General features: G+C 46.3%; 1 protein-coding gene across 1 annotated transcript in view; it reads right to left on the bottom strand.

The window, feature by feature from the left end:
- The window catches only part of LOC146207492 (uncharacterized), a 61,351-nt gene that overhangs the window by 846 nt on the left and 39,658 nt on the right, over nt 1-20,847 (bottom strand). Inside the window, exons 35-44 of the mRNA XM_084576874.1 lie at nt 19,982-20,143; nt 18,783-18,893; nt 17,943-18,066; nt 17,256-17,384; nt 16,530-16,756; nt 15,363-15,460; nt 12,473-12,581; nt 10,214-10,363; nt 5,677-5,790; nt 2,653-2,791 (exon numbers count right to left, since the gene is read on the bottom strand). Of these exons, the coding sequence (XP_084433000.1) occupies nt 2,653-2,791; nt 5,677-5,790; nt 10,214-10,363; nt 12,473-12,581; nt 15,363-15,460; nt 16,530-16,756; nt 17,256-17,384; nt 17,943-18,066; nt 18,783-18,893; nt 19,982-20,143 (1,363 nt within the window). The remainder of the gene's footprint in view (nt 1-2,652; nt 2,792-5,676; nt 5,791-10,213; nt 10,364-12,472; nt 12,582-15,362; nt 15,461-16,529; nt 16,757-17,255; nt 17,385-17,942; nt 18,067-18,782; nt 18,894-19,981; nt 20,144-20,847) is intronic.

The raw sequence follows: 20,847 nt of genomic DNA, 5'->3' as shown, positions 1-20,847 counted from the left end.
GCTGTGCTCCTCAGGTGGGAAATTCATTTTTACTGGTCAGTCTCCCTGAGGAGGATGCACAGAGGTATTTTACAGATGTCACCTCCAATACCACATTTTAGAGAAACGAACTAATAACAGTTAATTGCTAAAATTGGCTCCCCAGAAAACCGAAATGTCCTTTGGTGTGACGGCTATACCAATCAGTTCTCACACTCTGTGGGCACGTCCGTTGACACAATACGCCCTTTTCACACTCCCTCCTGATAGCTTGCACTTAATTGCTAACATTGGCTCCCCAGAAAATCGAAATGTCCTTTGGTGTGACGGCTATACCAATCAGTTCTCACACTCTGTGGGCACGTCCGTTGACACAATACGCCCTTTTCACACTCCCTCCTAATAGCTGGTATTCGCTTCCTCACGGCGTCCTTACGGGTTTCATCCTAAGTGAGACATTGGCTTCAGCTTTCCTTTCTTCGTAACAACCTCCTCTATCTCTGCAGAATAACGTGAATTTTCCGCTATGTGTGCAACATGCGCAAAATCAACGCACAGACTCGCAGATTTTGCGCGGAAGTGCAGGAAGTGGCATCATTTTTCCCTTCTATCCTCCAAGTGTGACCACTTGTGTAGCCCCTTTACAGCATGCCGACAAATGGCACAATCTCAGGTGCGGCCTATGTCACCTATATGGCTCAACCCGGCGGAGTTTAATAACATAATTTTTGAGACTCCGAAACCGTACTGTTCTTCGCGGCCACATTGCAGGGGTTAAGAGACTGGCCCCGCCCCTGCAACATTAATTTTTTTTTATCAAGTCTGTTCTGAGCATCTGGGCAACACTGTGGACAGTTTCTTTTGAATCCATTTATATTATGCACTGCTCATTTTAACATTATATTCTGAGCGTCAACTTTGCTAGGGATGAGCAAAATATGTTAACAGCAACCAGAAATTCATCAAGGCACATAGTTACTGAATTAGTGCTTGATGACCATACTAGTATGAACAAACCAAACTGTTTCTCGACCCTGTTGAAACACACTAAAAACTGTCTACTAGGTCATAATTATGTACGCGGTAGCGCAGCAAAAAATAGGACTCAAGAGTATGAACAGGTGACGCGACAATCTGCTAACCACCAAAAATTGGCCAATCAGACTGCCAAGTTTTGGCGCGGGTTTTTCAGGAGTGTTTCACATTTCGTTAACAAGAAACTCTGTGTTCACTCCAGCACTTCCCCCGTTATACTTCAGAGCTTATTCATGTGACGCCGGTAGGCTTTTTCAGGTAATGTCCGGCGCGTGCGCGAAGCTTTCTCGGTAATCATTTTTGCCAACTATGCGAGGCGGTAGCACAAGATAATTGCACAAGCACAAGACAATTTCGGTAGCACAAGATAACATTCATATGGTGCCAATGCTACTAATTTATGTATCGGAATGCATCTCGCCACCTGCTTTTGATTATTTTGTTATCCCACTGATATTGGAATGACAAAGGGTAGAGCGTTAAGTCACGACGAGCGCTGCGATAACTCGTGGGCGAAGCCTGACTTGGTCCAGATGATTTCACAGAAAAGTGTCTCGTAAGTAATCCTCACGGTGTATCGCTTAGGCTCAACTGTTGCGTTTTTTAGCGTGTTTTCTTATCGTACTTTGAGGTGCCATCCCTCGAAGGTGCTAAAAAACGGTAATGCTGGCGAAAGAAAAGTGTGACATCTACACTTTTTTACCTTTTCGCGAGCAAAAAGAACCAGAGCAATAACTGCCCAGAAAGTTGGCTTAGAAGCCAAGCCTGCAGATTTATTGCAAAGAATTTTTGTCACCGTAGTCATCTGCTGTGATCAGACGTACAGAGGGCAAAGTGACCAAACTTCGAGCTCCACCGCTCCGGTAACCACTTAGTTCCGAGACGGACTGAAGCATGCGCGGCCAAATAGGTAGCCAGTATTTCCGATGCTCGCTCGCCGCTGCTGCTTCGCCGCCTGCTTCGTCATCAGAGTGCTGGCCGCAACTACAATGGGAGAGAGACAGAGAAAGAAAAGGCCGACAGCGTACTGCCAGTTGCTAACTTTTCTCAGCGGGCAGCGCAGCCGTGACGACGGAACTCGGTGCTGTGAAGCCGTGGTGGCGAGCGAGCCCCGAAAAGACGGGCAGGCCTATCAGTTTGGCTCTGCGCATGCTTACTCACAGTCCATCTTGAATCGGGCGGTTATCTCTAGATGCTATGCGCATAACCCAGAGCGGCCAGAAGCACACCGTTCGGTCGCTATATAAAGAAGACTTATGCCCTTTGCACATACGCATGTGAGCTTTACGGTACCAAAGGTGAAGAAACCTTGGAATTCCAAGAGGTGCATGCCGATAGGATTTCCGTCAACTCATCCGGCCGGGATCTCGAAACTTCAACTGTCCGATGTGAGCAATCATGGCTAAGCAGCAAGCCTGAACCTCGCAGCAGGACTGCGTCATATGTCTGTCTTTAAACGCATGTCATTTGCCAGAGAAAGTCAAGGTTGTCAGAACGGCTAGAGTCGGCTAGCAACTATAGTGTACTAGAATACTTGAAAGTATTCTAGTACACTATAGTTGCTAGCCGACTCTAGCCGTTCTGACAACCTTGACTTTCTCTGCATACCGGACATGTGTAAACGAGAATGCCACGCACCCGTCGTCCCCAAGAGCATGCGGAGTGACTTGAGACGCGCGAAGTGCTCCACGCCGGAGCAGTTGCTCGCCGCTGTGTCCATGTCCGCTCCGAACACAGCCACACAGCCCCGCTGGTAGCGGCTCACGAACGTGTCCATCTGGAGAGGGAAAAGGTAAGGAACACGCGAGCTAGTACGAGACGGCTGTTACGTTTAATTTCTTTGGCAAAAAAAAATAAAAAATGGTAGACACTTAGGACTACAGGAAAGTGTTACGTTCCGCTAGTTTGTGAAGTGCTGAGTCATGAGTAATGAGTGAGTTATGACTGCGCGTAACGTTTCTACGAACTCTATGCATAGTCTTACAGAAGAGCGAAAATCTGGGCCAGATGGTCATTATGAAGAGGATTGATTGATTGATTTATAGGAAGGGAAAGCCGCGATGAACCAGTCAAAAAGGACAATGATGAAAGGAGAGACGTACATACACCAGTCGTGGTGTATACGTCTCTCCTCTCGTCCTTGCCCTTTTTGACTGGTTCTCCTCTTCATAATGGGGCCGGGATAGGTAGGTTACCGCTGCTGATAGCTCTCTGATGGGGCTGGGACAGGTAGGTCACCGCCGCTTGCGGCGGGTGCTAGCCTGCCATCGAATTTTTATCTGTTGTAGGCCGTCATTGCACCCGCCACCGTTGTTGTTGCGGCGCGTACGGTGGCTAGATCTAGACACCGTACGGCGCGCGTCTTTCATCTCCCTCTTCCTTTTATTTCTTCTCTATATTTCTCTTCTGTCTGCACGAGGCAGCGGAGGTGGCTCAGCTAGAGCCAGTAGCAGGCCCGTGCATTTTCTTTTCCTTCTTCCTGCAGCCACAACAACATCCTCTTCATAATCTGCGTCTTAATAAAAATATTAATAATGATAATATTTTTATAGGAAAGGAAATGCGCAGTATCTGTCACACTTGTTCTAAGGACACCTGAACCGCACCGTAAAGGAACAAAGAGAAAACATTGCGTTATTTTGTAACGTACTAGTCATGCCCAATAAGGTTTGGTGCCGTTCGCGCTACCACAATTGTTGGCCCGTCATTTGGAAGCACCCCATTATAGGGCGTCCCCAGAAAGACCAGTTGACCTCAACGGGACAAGGGGCAGCTACAAACGCACGGTGTCTTCTTAATCTGTCGCAGGCGGTCCACTTTGCCATAAATGTTTGTAAATGTGTTTCAAGGTCCTTTTAAATGTCCCTCGGATATTTATTTTATTGATAGTGTTTTAACGCGACTGCGGTAAAGGATTCATTGCACTAAGATTCCGGCATCTGTGCCAGCATCGTGAGCAAAAAATTGCGAGCCTGGCGCTGACAGGTTGTAGTCGGCAGGTGGCACTGATTCCTTATGTAAGAAAGCTTGGAGAAGCTGCCAGCTCGGGTTGCTCATTTGAAATGATGGTGGTTAAAACATTTATTAACAATTAAATGGTTACAGAGAGGTGTTTGGATTAGAGACGTATCGGTCTTCTCCCCTCACAATACTAGGTGGAGCCTCTATTCCGGGAGATGGAGCGAGAACCAACCTTCCAGTGCTCTTGCATGCCGAGTTACGACCTTTCATATGGCTTCGTTAAAGCGGAGCTTGATGCGTTGGGTGGTTGCCGACGCTATCACGTCATACCCCTAAAATCAGAGCTTAAATTATTTAAAAACCACATTAGTAATCTAAAATATTTAGTTTAGTTTATGGGGTTTAACTTCCCAAAGGAACTCAGGCTATGAGAGACGCCGTGGTGGACGGCTCCGGAAATTTTGACATCACACAGCACACGGGCGCCTTCCTTTTCACCTTCATTGAAAAGCGACGTCCGCAGCCCGGATTTGATCCTTCATCCTTGAGCTCAGCAGTTGTGCGCCCTAACCACTGCACCACCGCGGCAGGGTGGCTCTAAAAGGTATGAGCAAGAGTTATAAGTATATTGGTTATGTCGCAACCTTTGAAGGGGGTACATCCGATCTGGCGACGTGCACGACTTCCCTCCCCTCCCCCAGCAGCAAACGCGTTGCTTTCCATTGGCGAAGTGGACAGGTCCTTGTGGAGGCCTGGCAGCTGGGGCCAACCAAGCCTGGGTCCTGGGGAACTCACCCTTAGGCTCGAAAATGAGAAAAAGTCCGTGGCAAAGTAGCCAACTGGAGTAGCAACTAAACCCAAAACTTGGGAACGGGCTGCTGGCAGTAAAAAGGTGTGGAGACACCTATAGTACGGAACGGTGCATTTATTTAGTACCACGTACCAATACCAGTACCATGTCTTAACAGGGCTAGCAACTGCTGAGAGTCCACGAACGGTTTCCCGACACCTAGTACTGTTGAACAGTGCTAAAGCCAGTGTTGAAGCGCTGATTACCCTCGGAGGCGATTAGTATTCCAACGAAAATTACGGAAACTCCTGGGCTTGCCAGTCAGGACGTAGCTCTGCAGGTGCGTCAGAGCGACTGCGGACATAATTGAAGATGGGGGCCGCAGGACGTGCCAGTCTGGACCAGCTGCTATCCTATATTACTTGTTGGCGCGAAAAGCGCGAAAAATACAATCCCAGTGTGCATCAGCAGCCCTGTCCAGGACCTCTAACACACGCAGGCACGTTCAAACGGCTGGGTTAAAGCGGGGCTTTTTATGTCGGGTAATATATAGCATACGCTGTCCCGTCCCCCATAATAATCCCATAATTTTTTATGATAGCCTCAACATACTATCTGTCACGAACATTATCGCCACCCCATGTCACTGAAGTACGGAACGGCTACACAATCCTGTCCGCTGTATCTGGAGTTACACTATCTACTAACTCTTATCTTGTCCTTCATGTCGGGCTTTACAGCCGTCCTCAAATACAGAAAACAATCCTATGTATTGTGAATTTTGGTTTTCAATTGTACTGCTATGTTTTTTTTTAGTGCGTATTTATGCCAGAAGCTTTTGATTCACACAAGCAGTTTAGTCTAGAAAATCAGTGAACACTCAATTTCTTTTTTTAAAAAGAAAAGCTCACCTTGATGCGCAGGCTCCGCTCGTCCTCAAATGCAAGCATGTGCGACTTGTTGTATGTGTAGGAGGTCATGGAGGACACCTCGACCGAGCGAGCAAATTCCTCGGGAGGACAGGCCTGCGGGAGCCAGGTGGGAAACGCGTTATTGAATTAGTTATCGCGCGGAAGCTATAATGAAAAAAACTTTTACACTAACGTTATTTTCATAATACGTATGTCAATATAAGGCGATATTGCCATATTTCTTCAAACATCGTAAAAACACAGAACGGACAGCAACACAGAAGAAATACACGTCGTCCTTGTCTGTGCGTGTTTTTGTGTTATTATGTTGCTTATGTTGTCAACAATACAATCTATTTTAGCTCCTTCACGCTAAGGTATTGTGGCGCAAGTGTGTAGTTCAACAAGTGACGCCATTGAGACCTATACGTCGTTGCTCTTGCCTCGGAAGCACCATTTTATTGTTCCGTATAGCTCCGTATTGTTCCGTATATACTGGGCGCATAGTTCCGTATTGTTCCGTATATTGTTCCGTATATACTGGGCGTATAGTTCCGTATTGTTCCGTATATTGTTCCGTATATACTGGGCGTATAGCTTCCATGTGGCATAATAAGTGCAATATGCATTTCAGATATCGGAACAGGTATAGCCTATCCAACAAAATGGCCACCAATACGTAGTCGCAAGCACTTAGAGGTCGACAATGTGTGGGCTTCTAACAGCTTAACATTACATGAATAAAAACAATAGCGGAATATAGTTAATTCCGAAACAGGAATCTGCGCGATGGGTTCCTTTTGACACGCGGAGCATGCCAAAGAAAGGTTTGGTTTGATTTATAGGGTTTTAACATTCTTAAGCAATTTTGGCTATGAGGGATGCCGTAGTGAGAGGTTACGGAAATCTTGACTGAAAATCGAACGAAAACTGACCGCCGCTTTTCGATGGAGGCGAAAAGCAAGGAGCACGTGCGCTGCGAGATGCAAGAAAATAAAAGGCAGGGGAGAGCTTAAGCATAGACAGCCTCCCACTCTGTACGGGACAGACTGCGCATGTGTTAGAGCAAAATAAATTCACTGAGAAGATGTTAAAAAATGGTATGACACCACCCGGACCGCTGCACGAAGGACCACTGGTGACGTCGCAATTTCGATACCAAAACAGGACAGATCTGGTGACACATAGATATCCGTTTATAGCGATACTAAAATGAAGAGGTGAAGTAACGAAGAATGGCTAAAATAAATTGTTTAGAGTAAATTCTCTGTGCCAGCGGGTTATATTAAACGCAAAGGCAATAAGCGGGGAGAGCCCTAGCATAGTGGTATCTGTTTATGCCGTTGTTTCAATTCACCGTTCGGTGGTTCGACAACTGTCAACGTTTTATGGCAGTGACGCGTACGAGGGATCGAACCAGCGACCTTCTCTGGAAAGGTCAAAATGCCATACCTGAAGGTCAGAGGTCAACATATGGCCAAGTACCATTGTAATGCACGGTCATATGACATGGTTATACATTGTTAGTCTTGGGGGCGTGTGCTTGGTTTGACCTTCGCCGGGCTTGAAGGTCGAGCGCGCCAAGCGAGGCGAAGTTCTGGCTCTTACCTGGAAGGCGTATGAAATTTCGACAGTTTTGCTCCCGGGAAGGACCATATATAGCGCTGTCTTCGTTTCAAATCACCAACTAGACCAGCACCATGTTTTATTGACATACTAATTTGGTTCCCAGATCTCTTTTGTGCAGAGGATTAAAACGTCAGGGAGAGTGAGATCGGTGATCGATAATGATGTCTGTTTCCTCTCAAAAACGAAGCAACATATACTCCAGCATAAACACCGGCTATTACTTTGCAGAAAAAACTCATTATCTACGTCGCCCATAAGAATATTTTTCGTTCTGCGCTGAATGGGCTACACAACGACGACGCTGTTCACGGCTGAAAAAATTTCGGATAACTTGGGGCGTCGGCCGCAAATACACGTATTCATTTAAACGCGGCACCTTCGTTGAGCGAGCGTTCATTTACACATTGGTTTGAGTGGCTTCTAGTGTTGAGCGCATCGTTATTTATACAACGCACCGACAGAGGACGTGAAAACGCGTCTGATAGTTTATTATATTAAGGGTCATTATGTAGTTTGGGCGTTGCGTATCCAATGAAGTTTGTTCTGAAGCGCACGGTATCAAATTTATGCGCGCACATGAATGCTAATGCTTTCGCTGAGTGGAACTTATTGAAGAGGTTTGCTGTGGTACATGCCATTTTCAGCCGCCCAGAATATTATCAGTGAATGGAATGGGTTAATGTAGAATGTCGCGAGATATAGAGGTTAGAGGAAGCTAGATTCAGTGCGTCTTAGAACGAAACCATTCCCCGTGTTCCTCATATAGTTTGAAGGTAGTGATTAAAAAAAGGTAGCGATGGACTCCCCTGATGGGGCTGAGGCTGGGACAGGTCGGTCACCGCCGCTTGCGGCGGGAGCTAGCCTACCACCGAATTTTATTTGTTGTAGGCCGTCATTGCACCCGCCACCGCTTTGGTGGTGGACGACGGCTGTTGTTGCTGCGCGCGTCTTTCTCTCCCTCTTCCTTTTCTTTCTTCTCTATTTTCTCTTCTGTCTGCACGAGGCAGCGGAGGTGCCCCGCCGGGGTGGTGCAGTGGTAAGACGCCCGACTACTGTGCCGGAGTACCCGGGTTCGAACCCGACTTCGGCGGCTGCGTTTAAATGGAGGCGAAACGAAGAGGCGTCCGTGTGCTGTGCGATGTCAGCGCACGTTAAAGATCCCCAGGTGGTCGAAATTACTCCGTAGCCCTCCACTACAGCTCCTCTTTCTCTCTTTCCACTTTCACTCCCACCTTCCTCCCTTCCCTTACGGCGTGGTTGCGGTGTCCACAGAAAACAAGTGAGACAGTTACCGCGCCTTTCCCATCCTATAAATCAATCAATCAATCAATCAATCAATCAATCAATCAATCAATCAATCAGGCAGCGGAGGTGGCTCAGCTACAGAGCCAGTAGTAGGCCCGTGCATTTTCTTTTCCTTTTTCCTACAGCCACAACAACAACATATAGTTTGAGTCACTCTGAGACGACAGTACTCCTGCCTTGAATTTCCATTGCATAGAGTACATTCTTTGCCAAAAGTGTAGAGCCCAGGGGGTCTGCTTCTAGGCCACTTCGTGCCGCTTGTAATGCATTTCCAGTGTTCTGAATCTCCTGATGGTAATAAGAGTTTTTGTCCTACCCTCTCCAATGAGAAGGTGCTCGACTAAAGCTAATTCAGCACTACTACGCGGTTCAGAAGAAGTTCCCTTGGTCTCTTCACTTTTGACAAGTGCTATATTTTTCCTAAACGTTTCAGCTAAATGGCACAAAGCTCAGACGCGCTCGACAAAACGTTGGCAGATTTTTAGGATAAAGAAACATAACGTATTCAGTGAAAGCTTCTTAGCGTGGTTGCGCATGGTGATCTCTTTCGCAGCCCGATTTAACTGGCATCGGTACGACGCGCTAAGCGCATCATCCGCGGCTGACTCTGAGTCGAGGCGCAGTTGCTCCTTGTTCTTATACCCATCGATTGACGTCATGGCCGTTAACATCGCGCGATAAAGTGACGCGGTCATCCACGTGTTTCACCTCTTTCCACTCTCTCCTTAACTCAAAGTGTGAAATGCCAAAGGGTCAAGGTTGTGACCTTGTGGTGCGACGCCAAGGTGACCACAAGGCTGTAGGATGAAGGAAAAAGAAAATGCGCGGGCCTGCTATTGGCTCTGTAGCTGAGCCGATTGATTGATGTATAGGAAGGGAAAGGCGCGGTAACTGTCTCACTTGTTTTCTGTGGACACCTCAACTGCTCCGTAAGGGAAGAGGGAAGGTGGTAGTGAAAGTGGAAAGAGAGAAAGAGGAGCCGTAGTGGAGGCTACGAAGTAATTTCGACCGCCTGGGGATCTTTAACGTGCGCTGACATCGCACAGCACACGGACGCCTCTTCGTTTGCCTCCGTCGAAACGCAGCCGCCGAGGTCGGGTTCGAACACGGGCACTCCGGCACAGTAGTCGGGCGTCTTACCACTGCACCAACCCGGCGGGGCAGACAGAAGAGAGAAAATAGAAAAAAATAGAGAAGAAAGAAAAAGAAGAGGGTGACCTTCCTATCCCAGCCCCATCAGTGCCGGGACCAGCCACCCTCCTCCCTGACCACAAGGTTATCCTTAAAGCGGCGAGATCTTTTGGGGAAAGGAAGACACTATATTTTTATAGCCACGCTTTGTCCTGTGGCTCCCTGAAGATCAATGGCTAGCCCATGCTGACGTTTGTGTTGGTTTATAGGAAATGAAAGGCCCAGTATCTGTCATTTTTCTGTGGACACCTGAACCGCATGCAACAGCCTTAGTCCTGCTGCTCCTTGAAGGTCACATGAAGGTGAAATTGAAATCCACGCGAAGACAGGCTCTACCTAGCGTAGTGAAGCTTTCGCTTGAAGACTTCGCCTAGATCAGTGTAATATCTGGCGCGTATGCCGTCGGGCCCACCTCGCCGAAGGTAGTCTCGGCCATGCGCTTGCAGCTCTCGCCGGCGCCGTGCAGCCCCTGGTGCAGCCGGTATCGATACACGGCCAGCGTCGTCGAGAAGCACACCCCGCCCCTGGAGGCCAGGGCACCGGATAGATCCAGCAGACGGCTCTGCGAGACACGCACGCTCGCTCACAACTTGTTGTTGTGTTGTGGTATGTTTTATGGCACATAGGCAACTAAGGCCATCAAGCGCCAAAAGCAAGGTTAAAAATCTGGATTATGTTAAAGGGCTTTAAGAAGTTATTATAGGTTCTACCACTTATTTAGATACTTTGCTTCTTTTAGGAACGAGAATATACAGGAAATGTCAATGAGTGACAAGCTTGCATGCATTATGTCTCACCTAACGAGCAAAGTAAATTTAGGAGCTGTCAAGAAAAGCTATTCTGTCACCGTGGTGGGCAACTACCATCGAAATATCAAGACAGCACAGCTGCAAAGTGTAGTTAAGAATTCAATGTCTCGCAAGCCATATCACTGCCGATCGACTTTACACACAGAATATTTATAACCATTGAGAAGTATGCGGAGAGTGAAAAAAAAAAAAAAAAACTTTTCTGGTTTAGCTGAATCAACCAGGTGTCGGGTAGTAGGTAAAGTCTGCGGCTTGCGAGATGTTAGGCTAGCATTTTTATTACAATATCATTCATTTGTTTCGTGACGTGTTACGAACTTGCCCTAATGCACACCACTCGTGCGTGCAGACCGTAGACATGAAGCGCAAAACGAAATAGGAAAACAGCGGAAGTTCGAACGTGTGTTGATAAGTGTGCAACGCAGTTGAATGATAGTGCATTTTGGGATATGTGGTGGCAAAAAGAGTTGAAGTTTTGGTTCTTTGCCTAAAGCGCAAGGGTCGACAGGTGCGCGCACAAAAATGTGCCCTCCTGTTTGTCAAAATATGGCGCTGCTGCGTATTTGCACTCTAATTTTCGGCGTCAGTGTGGTTACACTTTGTCATATATACAGTCAGCTAAAACCGATTGGCTTATGTCACCTAAGTGACAGATGAAAGCCCCTGTACGATATTTAGTACGCTTCCGTTTAAGCGTCTTGGATGCATGACCAACTATCTTTGAGAATTCGGCTCTGATGTTCCGACGACGGCGCTATAGTCCCCCATTCCAGCTAAAAGTATGTGCTCTTTATCCGTTTATCCGTGCGCTCCGCTTGGTGTAATTGCTGTGAGTCATTGCGAGCTTGAAGAGGTGCAAATGGCATAGAAAAGGGATCAGCAATTGAACATGTATCACGTGAGCGAGAGTATTCTGCTGTGGTTTAATTACGCAATTTCGGACATAATGCAAATTCCAAGAAAAACTGGGTGGCGTGCTACGTTTGTCACGAAAGTCCGTGATCTGTCGAGAAAGGTCGGGTGCTTTCATGACGTCATACGTACGCTGTCTAGAAGTCAGCGCTCGGCCAGGTCACGAGATTTTGTGAGGTCATAAACTTAATTTCGTAGCCGAGTTGGCAGGTGACATGGCAGGGCATTCCGCAGAGTTGTGACGTCGTCCACAAGGCCACACACTTAGCCAAAAACCATTAGAGAGTGGTTCCGAAGAAAGAAAAGCACTGAAAAGTGATGAAGCAGAACCAAACCTCTGCCACTTGAGGTGAGAGCCGAGTGCGCTACCTCTACGCTACCGAGGGGTGTATACTCAGGGCGACAGGGGTTTATGCGAGCGCCTCAATCCGTAGACGGCCGCGAGCCAACACATTGCAGGAACGCTTTGTTAAGTTAAAGCCTTTAATTCATACTCCTAAACAGCCCTCGTAAGCAGCGCTACTACCGTGATCTAGTAAATTGGTACTACTAATGAGGACTATTAATTACCAGCTAATTAAGATCAATAATAACTATACACAATGCCTATACGGCAGTGCTATCAAATCAAGTCTTAAAAGAATTCAAGCGCCCCTTAAATTTTTATATACACGCTGAATTTCGCCAATGTTTTGCCACGTTCTTCTTTGTTTCATTTCTTCTTGCGCTATGAAGTAATGTTACCTGCTTAGGTGATCCGGCCGCGTACATTGAAAACGCCGTTGGTATAATTTTACAGGCTGTTTAAATATGGCAATATAAAGAGACTTTTTTTGTGTGTGGTACCGACATTGCTGAGTCAGCTCTATTTCGTCGCCAAGATGCATGACAAAACATTTCAAACGTGGCACCCCATTTGCTTATGTGCAGCGTACAAGTAGCCGCCTTACCATCGCAAGCTTCATTTCCATGTCAGTTGCCGCGGTCATTGTGCCGCGTAGCTTGCAGTCTTTGGCCTCGTTGGAGACTTCGTTGGTGAGAACCAGCAAATCAGGATACCTGACGGGGAGAACAATTTTACAGCGTGTTGCTTGTAGCTTTATGGGTCACGAAACAGCAGTAAAGCCGTTTAAACTTCAAAATTGTTCTTAACAAGGCGCGCAGTGCGAGAGAAATGAATCTCAAACTTCGAAAGAGAAAGGTTCAAGTCAGACGTTATTGTCGACAAGTGCTTCGATAGTTATCGTAAGTAACTTCAAAGTTGTTGTTTTTTTATCGTCTTGCATTCCGGCAGTTCGGTGTGCCTTAAAGAGATCTATGATAACGTTAACCAAAACAAACTTTCCGCAACCATAATTTTTCTTATATGCTGCGGTGATAAAGTGTTTTGCTCGGCTATTTAACGAATATATTCTTTGCAACCTTCTGTACGTCGAAACATCATGAGGGACGCTTAAGCTTCGCCTTTAAGGGCATGACGCGATATCATTAATGGCCTCTGCCTGCGGTCTCCCGTTGCGGATCCTCGATTCTGGTCGGCTGGCTGAGCTAAAAGCTGTGAAAATACAGCGTGACAAGGCTCAGGCAGCCGTTATAAGAAAAAAAAAAAAGAAAGAACAGTAGACACAGTTCAAATATTCATATGCACAAAAACAACAGTTTGTAATGTTACACCTGTAACAAAAGCAGGATCCCCAATGAAAATCACCTTGCACGAATGCCCTAATTTGTGCCTCTAGCTAGCTCCCATGCGGAACAAACCACTGACCCGATATGGGTATTGTGTTGGCATTGGCATTTGCCAGACCGACATAGTACTAGTGCATAGCCAACCCAGTGTCAATATTGGGCCGATGAATTTTTGCCTCCTGGGCTAATAAAGTGATAGTGTTAGAGGCCCCGTCGACCAGAAAACTGGCGTCGACGTTTGCTTTGTTGGCGTTGCGAGCGTCAAAATCCCGGCCACATGCGCCTGGAAGATTGCATGCAGTTGGAATGCAACATGTGACATGACGGCAACTGAATGATAGGTAGTTTTTGGGATCTCGTGAGACCACTTCATATGGCCGAAATGGCAGGAGCTGTCAACTCGGACAAGGTGGGGATCGAACCCACGGTGACTATTGGGTCCTATATAGTCAGACACGCTACTCTATATTGATGATGATGATGGATTTTAATGGCGCAAGGGCGACTCAGTCCAAAGAGCGCCAAACTGAAGGTTAACAGTGTACTCAAGTTTATATAGGCAACCTGCAATGAAGTTTGCTGTGTCGATCGCCGCGCCGTAACACATATCCTAGCGAGAAGAGCAAATACTTCTGAGGCGGCTTTTTAGGGCGTTTTCACGCCACCTGCATGAGTTTACAGGAATCATATTGTACGCTGTGTCGAAGCCTTGCGTGGCGTGTCTCGGATAACTGGGCTATCCAGAGCGCCTGGGCAAGGACGTTATCTGTCACACGCTTATCTATAACACTGCTGAACATGTTCGGTCGTTTATCGCGAACCAAGCGGCTAACAGCACCATTTTTGAGTCACGCTGGGGTACAATTGCAGCGCTACCTATGCAGTGCAGGTTCCCTATAATGGAATAGTTGTGATGTTTCATGAAGGGATAAAAAACAGTGGTGTATAGGGCCTAAAAATGTATTCGCTCTGTAATATCGCTAAAAACAATGGTGTATAGGGCCTAAAATTCATTTGCGATATATAATGGATGTGCAATGTATAAGTAGATGTTTTAAAAGATCTCACCCGTCCTCTCAAGGAGGAGCGGGCTGAGACCCGCGTTGATAAGAGATTTCATGTAAAAAGCCGACTTGTGATAAAAATTTAAGCACCTGTTTTAAAGGAAACATTGGGTTGTCGCCAATAAAAATGGATGGGTGTGCAGGTATTTGATGAGTGAACAAGGAGGGAAAATGACGTCTTCTTTCTTGTTCCAGTTGTGCACATATGATTAAAACATGAATGACAGTAAGCCGATCACCACATCTCGAGCAGTGTGGTGCAGGAGAGTTGGTTAAAAGATATGTATGGGTTATGTATGTGTGACCAATTCTCAGCCTGCACAGGGCTACTTCTTTAAATCTGTCTTGTTTTTCTGTGGTGTACCTGCCTATCCTTAGCTTTATTGTGTGTAGTTTATTTTCTGTTGTTGCGTCCCATTCCTCTTGCCATTGTTGTCGAATCATCTTTTTTATGTGTAGTTTGAGGTCATGATAAGTTATCTTATCAATGGCTGTGTCATTTCGAAGGGCAGCTGACGCAGCTAGCCTATCAGCTGCCTCATTACCCGGTATACAGCGGCGGCCTGGCACCCAACACAGTGTAATTTTAATTTCTAGTTCATGGGCAAACATAAGGGTGTTATAAAGAGAGTTCAGGACTGGGTTCTTATTATGCCATTTTCAAAAGGATAGGGACGTTAAAACACTGAGGGAGTCTGCGTAGATGATCGACGTCTGTGTTTTATTTTCTATAATGTGTCTCACAGCTACTCTATATTGCAACGTAGGCACGTTATATATATATATATATATATATATATATATATATATATATATATATATATATATATATATATATATATATATATATATATATATATATATATATATATATATGGTGGTGGTGGTGGTGGTGGTGACAACGCCGGATTTTGAGCAGAACGGGGCATTTAACGCTGTCACTTATTAAGCGTACCGAAGGCAGCATGCGTGAATTTTGGTTATTATTGTAAACTGAGTATAAGACAGGTACCTACAGAGAGTCAGTCATGTATGCTCGCACCAAGTATGAGCAAAACAATATCGGAAAATGAAATATTGTTCTTACTTGGATAATTCCTTGAGCCTGCCTTCGTGTTCGAATGCAGATATCAGTAGAATGAGGACCGGTCTGGGTTCCCGTTGGAAAAAGTCATCAGAAAGCTCCTGTAATACAATTCAATTCAAGACGTTTTGCGCTTACAATTTTATATATGGCACAAATGGTTTCTAGCAAGTTGCTTGATGGCTATGTATAGCTCAGTAAGGAAGCCTAGCGAGGGTTGGCAGAAAGTTATATGAGTGGGTGAGATTAGGAAGGTTTGCGTGAATAAGGATGGCCGCAGCTGGTACAAGACAGGGTTAATTTGAGGAATAAAGAAGAGCCCTTTTCCTGCAGTTGGTGTAGACATGTTAACGATGATGACACTTTTGAAGTAGTCAAATCTAACTGCAGAACATCGAGAAAGCCCACAGGGCACTCTCTCTCTTCCCTCTGTAATATGTCTTTTCTTAGATTAATGAAATCAAAGCTAACGCTATTTGCGTACTTGAATATTATTTTTCAACATTTTACATGCAGATTTTGTCTTTATTCGTTGACGGCCAGTCGAAATGTTACGAAACGCACCTTTTCACCCATTTCGTAAAAGAAAGGAGGTAAAGTTTTACCACCACCATCATGAAAAAGCAAAAGCATGCAACTATACTTCCTGTCTGCGGATATGAAATTTCAGCTTTCTCCAAAAATGCAATGATTGAGGAAAAAAGATATGGAGGAAGAAGAAAAGTACACGCATCTGCTCATTGAAGTCCTGCAGTTAAGTATCTCACGGTTCACGCTTCTGACATCAACAACTGTCCCGCCTTGAGTAAAAAGCTGCCTATTCTAATGACCCGGTATGATAACAGTGGACGAGTGCAGAATTTCAAGCTCAGTACAATGCGTTCACACATCGCCGAGTGGTTGAAAATTAAAAGAGCGTGTGTATGGGCGTGTGGACGAATACATAAAACTTTCTGTCTGACGTGACGAACTATATAGCAAGAGAGGGCGGGGCAATAAAGCCGCTCCTCAGCACTGAAACTTGTAGGTGTCTATGTGCGTATACCGTCGTTGGTAAGAGACAGATTAATTTCGAGGAGCGCTGTTCGCCCTAAGAGTTTATGCACGCTTTATAGACGCCACACAACCGTACCGAATTGCAATTAAGAACGAGCCCTTGCGTATACTGACTTGGAGGAATTTGTGTAGGTTCTTCACGGGCTGTGGTCTCGCCGGCTCCTTCACCGCCAGTCCACAAAGACCCTCGGTGGACAGCCAGTTGGCGATAAAGGAGATTATTTTCTGCCTCGCAGCTTCGCTGTCTTGCAGATTGTCTAGAACCTTGCCGGCGTCTAGGGAGACCACGAAGCACGTCCAGTTGAGCTTCGCGTCCAGCAGCTGACTTCGCAAGTTCGCCTCTGGGAGCGAAATTTGAAGTGCATCACCAGATGGGGGGAGCAGCGCTGGTGCAAAATCACTTCTATTCACTTTAATTCAATATTTTATTTCCAACACTGAGCTTAATCATCGGACAAAACAAGTTGCTGTCGACATCTCGAGGGTGCCTCATGAACGCTCGACGCAGGAACGTGCATGGACACATATACAAGGCCGTCGACTCTTAGTGCATTGAATACAACATATTGACGCAAAGCAAGCAGTCACAGATGGTCTTGGAGGTGGTTCTTTGCATGGGCTGCCACTTTACTTCAGTGCACGGCCGAATCAGAAGCAATGGTGCATTGGAGAGAGCGACTGCCTGCTCTCGTGTTCGCACTAAGAGTGGACGACCCTGTACAGTAACTTCGTGCGGGATTACACACTTTCAGCAAAACGTGTTCTGAAGACGCAAGTAATGCATACACTTCCCTCCAGAGCAGGTGCAGATGCGATCATTGATACAATTGGGTGGCTTACTGTAGCTACTCGTCTTGATAATGTTGTTATACAGGTACTCCACTTCGCCATCCACGAAGAAGTCGCAATGTGAGAACGGGAAGTCGGCTCTCGGGCGGTACGTCGACGAAGGAATGCACACCAGCGTGCCTGCGCCAATCGGGGAGTACGGAACATTTTAAAGAGCGCTGTCCGGGCCTTGGGTGTAGAAGAATAGCAAGTGGCGGATATACCTCGCTGTGGCTTTGCAGCTCCCGGAGTCCGGGAATGATTCCTTCGCCCTGCGAGTCCAAGCAAAAAGCGGTAACGTACGTAATTGTGTCGCGGCTATAACACTGCAGGTGCCGCGAAGGACGGGAAATCGCCAGCGTAATAAATTCATACTACAACAGGTTTGTCACTCGAAGAGTAGCAAAACAGGAATAAGGGGAGTGTGGCATGAGACGTCTCCAGGAGAGTGTCAATCCACAGAAAGGGGAGATTTTCGTCATGATCACAAGTTGTTCGCAGAGATTTAAATTTTGACGGCGGTATGAATAACCTTCCGAGGGGAATCGCAATATCTCGATAAGTTAATGATAGCTGCCATTTGTTGACATCGGCTATCTGGCGCGAGGTGCGCACAGTGGTGCCCAACTAAGTGGCTTATACCGCAGCCTTAATCTCAGGCTGCGCAGCGCAGCATCACATGCGGACGCATTATTTTACCAAGAACTTGGTTCAATGCAGCCAGACGCGAGAAGGGCTCCCGACACGTCCCGCGCGGATCCTCGTAGTCCACGTTGAAGGCCGCCACGCAACCACGAGGCGAGTATGACAAGTACGAGCGGGTCTGCACAAGTACGCACCGCGATGGTATGAGCATAGTAAAGACGACCGTATGCAAAAGGTACACAACTATGATTCAAACAATGCAGAGGTTAACGATCCGTGCTTAGAGAAACGAAAGGGAGGCTTGCTTCAACATAGCGGCTTGGGTCCAGCGCTTCGATTTTAAATACCCGCAAACAAACCAGGCATTTACTGTGTTTCCTTTGGCAATGGTGCCTGAACGTCGGTTTTTAACTGCAGAAACGCTAGGTTACAATGTCTTGGTTAAACATTGGAAACTGTGTTCTCAAAAGGTTTAACCAAGAGACGACCTCAGACAATGCTGCTTGCTGGGTTCCTTGACCGGAAGACTTTTTATGGCTACGCAATAAGGGCCATGTATGTAAATGCTAAAAGCTCGTTTGTATACTCATGGGCCGTACGTGTCTATGGGCAGCTTACCTCTGATTTAAACCTCCCTTATGGTGTCTTATCTTGAGGACTTGTGCTAGACTATAATGATCTAACAAGCACGGCAGCCATCCTTAGAGTTCATAGAACACCAGTCAAAAATCAGGACTGTTGCATTCAAACACTTCTCATTTTCAACCCATTCGAGACACGCAGAACACGACAGGCTCTAACCCGATGCGCCACGGGGTTGCCCCTCTGCCGATTGCACCCTTCGCTTCACTGCGCGTAGAGTCGACAACGCGTGCGCTATGCACCTCGCCTCACCTTTGTCTCGAGGCTGTACTCGCTCTCGTACGTCAACATGCTGTTATGCTTCCTCGAAAGCACGGATGACGACACGACGTCGTACTCGACATTTCCTTCCCACGTGCACACCTGGAAATGGACAAACGAAAGTGTGGACTTCAATGCCACTCGCATCGATTTCAACACAGCCTGGCTAAAAATACAGAGAGATGTCCAAATGGCTTCAACGTCCCAAGGAGGTACCAAAGCAGACATAATCGGGACCATCCTGGCACTTGCCGCGCGTGCTCACTGGCCAAAAGGGGACGCGCAGCTGCAAGTTCGCATGCTCTGCAGGTGCCTCCCTGGTTTTTTTTATAAGTCAGCGTACGTCACCGCTTCGCTGAAACTCTCTATTGCGTCTTTACATGATTAAACCTTAAGGATGAGGAGGTGCTAGTACAGAAACGTAAACTGCACACGCCTCCGTTCAGAGACAAATATGTTACCGTACACGCATTCATCTGCTCAGTGAGAAAGAACGAGTTCAACTCGGACCACCGCCATCAAACTTTGGTAAGGGCCGAAAGCTTTACCAGTCCATTACTAAGTTTCGAATTCATATTAATAAATCTCAAGTGGACTAAGTTAATCTAAAGGTCTCCCTAAGAATTCGTCTCGAGCGTATTTTGCCTGTGGAAATCCATCAGTTCTTACCTGAGGCACTCATGCATAGACACAGTATTTCTTATAAATTGTGCAAGACCATGGGTGCCTAAAATTTCCCCATAAAACTATTTTCTTTTACTTTTGAATTCAGTCATGTTATGCATCTGCATTCTGTATTTTTATCATATTTATTGCTAGTCTGCAATGCAAAACAATAAAAAGAAACCAACATAAAGAGGCGTTCTAAGGTCAGTGTAAATAATAATTATTTTATCTAATTTTTCCGTGAAACACGATATCAAGACCTAGATTAAAGTTATGGAGGTAGAAACGGGCCCGCGCAATGTTATCAGAAGCATTGCGCAGAAGCTTCGAAATGGCATCTCATGGATTGCTGCGGTGCAAGAAGTTGCGTCGCTTCTGGCTGGCGCTCTTAGTCTGTTCCTAAAGTGACCAACTGTCTCTTATTGGACGCGCGCGGTGTCTAGCAGCAAAATGCAGTTCGATCCATCGAGTGGTTGCCCGTTTAATAACCCTGCTTCAGTGCAGGAGAGAAAGTGCATGCATACCTGCGAGTAGTTAACCTGTTCCTCTGAGATGCAGCTGTCGTCCAGGTCCGACTGCCTCGGAGGCAGCGAGAACCTGAGCACGGCCAGGTTGGCCGCCACGCACACGCTGACCAAGTTGTGGTGCCGACGAAGGATCTGTTTGGTCAGCTCAGCTGTCTGCCTCTGCGCGGGGCAGCGTGGGATACATGAATATTAGGCACAATTTATATTGCAAGCAACAACACTGGCTTTCTTGGACAGCTTCCATCTGCACCCTGAGCCTATCAACACTTAATGCCTAATGAAAGCGCCGATGCATAAAGAAGTGTGCTTCTCGTTCTTGGTCGATGCTAGATGTGAGAGGAATTATATTGAATTGTGCAAATGTTCAGCTATCACCCACTGCAATAGGTCAGTTACTATGGCTTGCTACTACTGGTTATCCAAAGTCACTGGTTCGATGCCGAGCTGCGGCCACATCTAGACGGAGGTGAAATACAAAAAAAAAAAAAAAAAGTTTGACTGTTTTGCTATCTCAGCGCATGTTATAAAAGAGCCTCAGTTGGCCAAATAAATCCGGAGCTCGCCAATACGGCGTCCATTACTTTAAGTGTTAGACCCCACAATTTGCGGTTTTAACAACTATCGCTGAAGTTGCAAAGGTTTACTTGCTTATTGCTTAAGAGAACTGAAGTCACGCCATTAAGTTTTCGGTTATAATACATCACGCCATAAAAGAAAATAAAATAAAATTAAAACGGGAAGCTGTTTAATCATGAATGAACCGAGTAGACCAGCGATAGCTCGACTTTACAAGTTGTGCGTAGTTTAGCGTTTGTTTTTGTCTTCTGCTTATCGAGACCTTTTCAACGGTATATGAGTTGAGA

The sequence above is a fragment of the Amblyomma maculatum genome, chromosome 1 (assembly GCF_055883805.1).
Source record: "Amblyomma maculatum isolate TAMU_Amacu chromosome 1, ASM5588380v1, whole genome shotgun sequence".
Taxonomy (NCBI): Eukaryota; Metazoa; Arthropoda; class Arachnida; order Ixodida; family Ixodidae; genus Amblyomma; species Amblyomma maculatum.
Note: the sequence above shows the minus strand (reverse complement) of the source record. Positions and strands in the feature narration are given on the sequence as shown.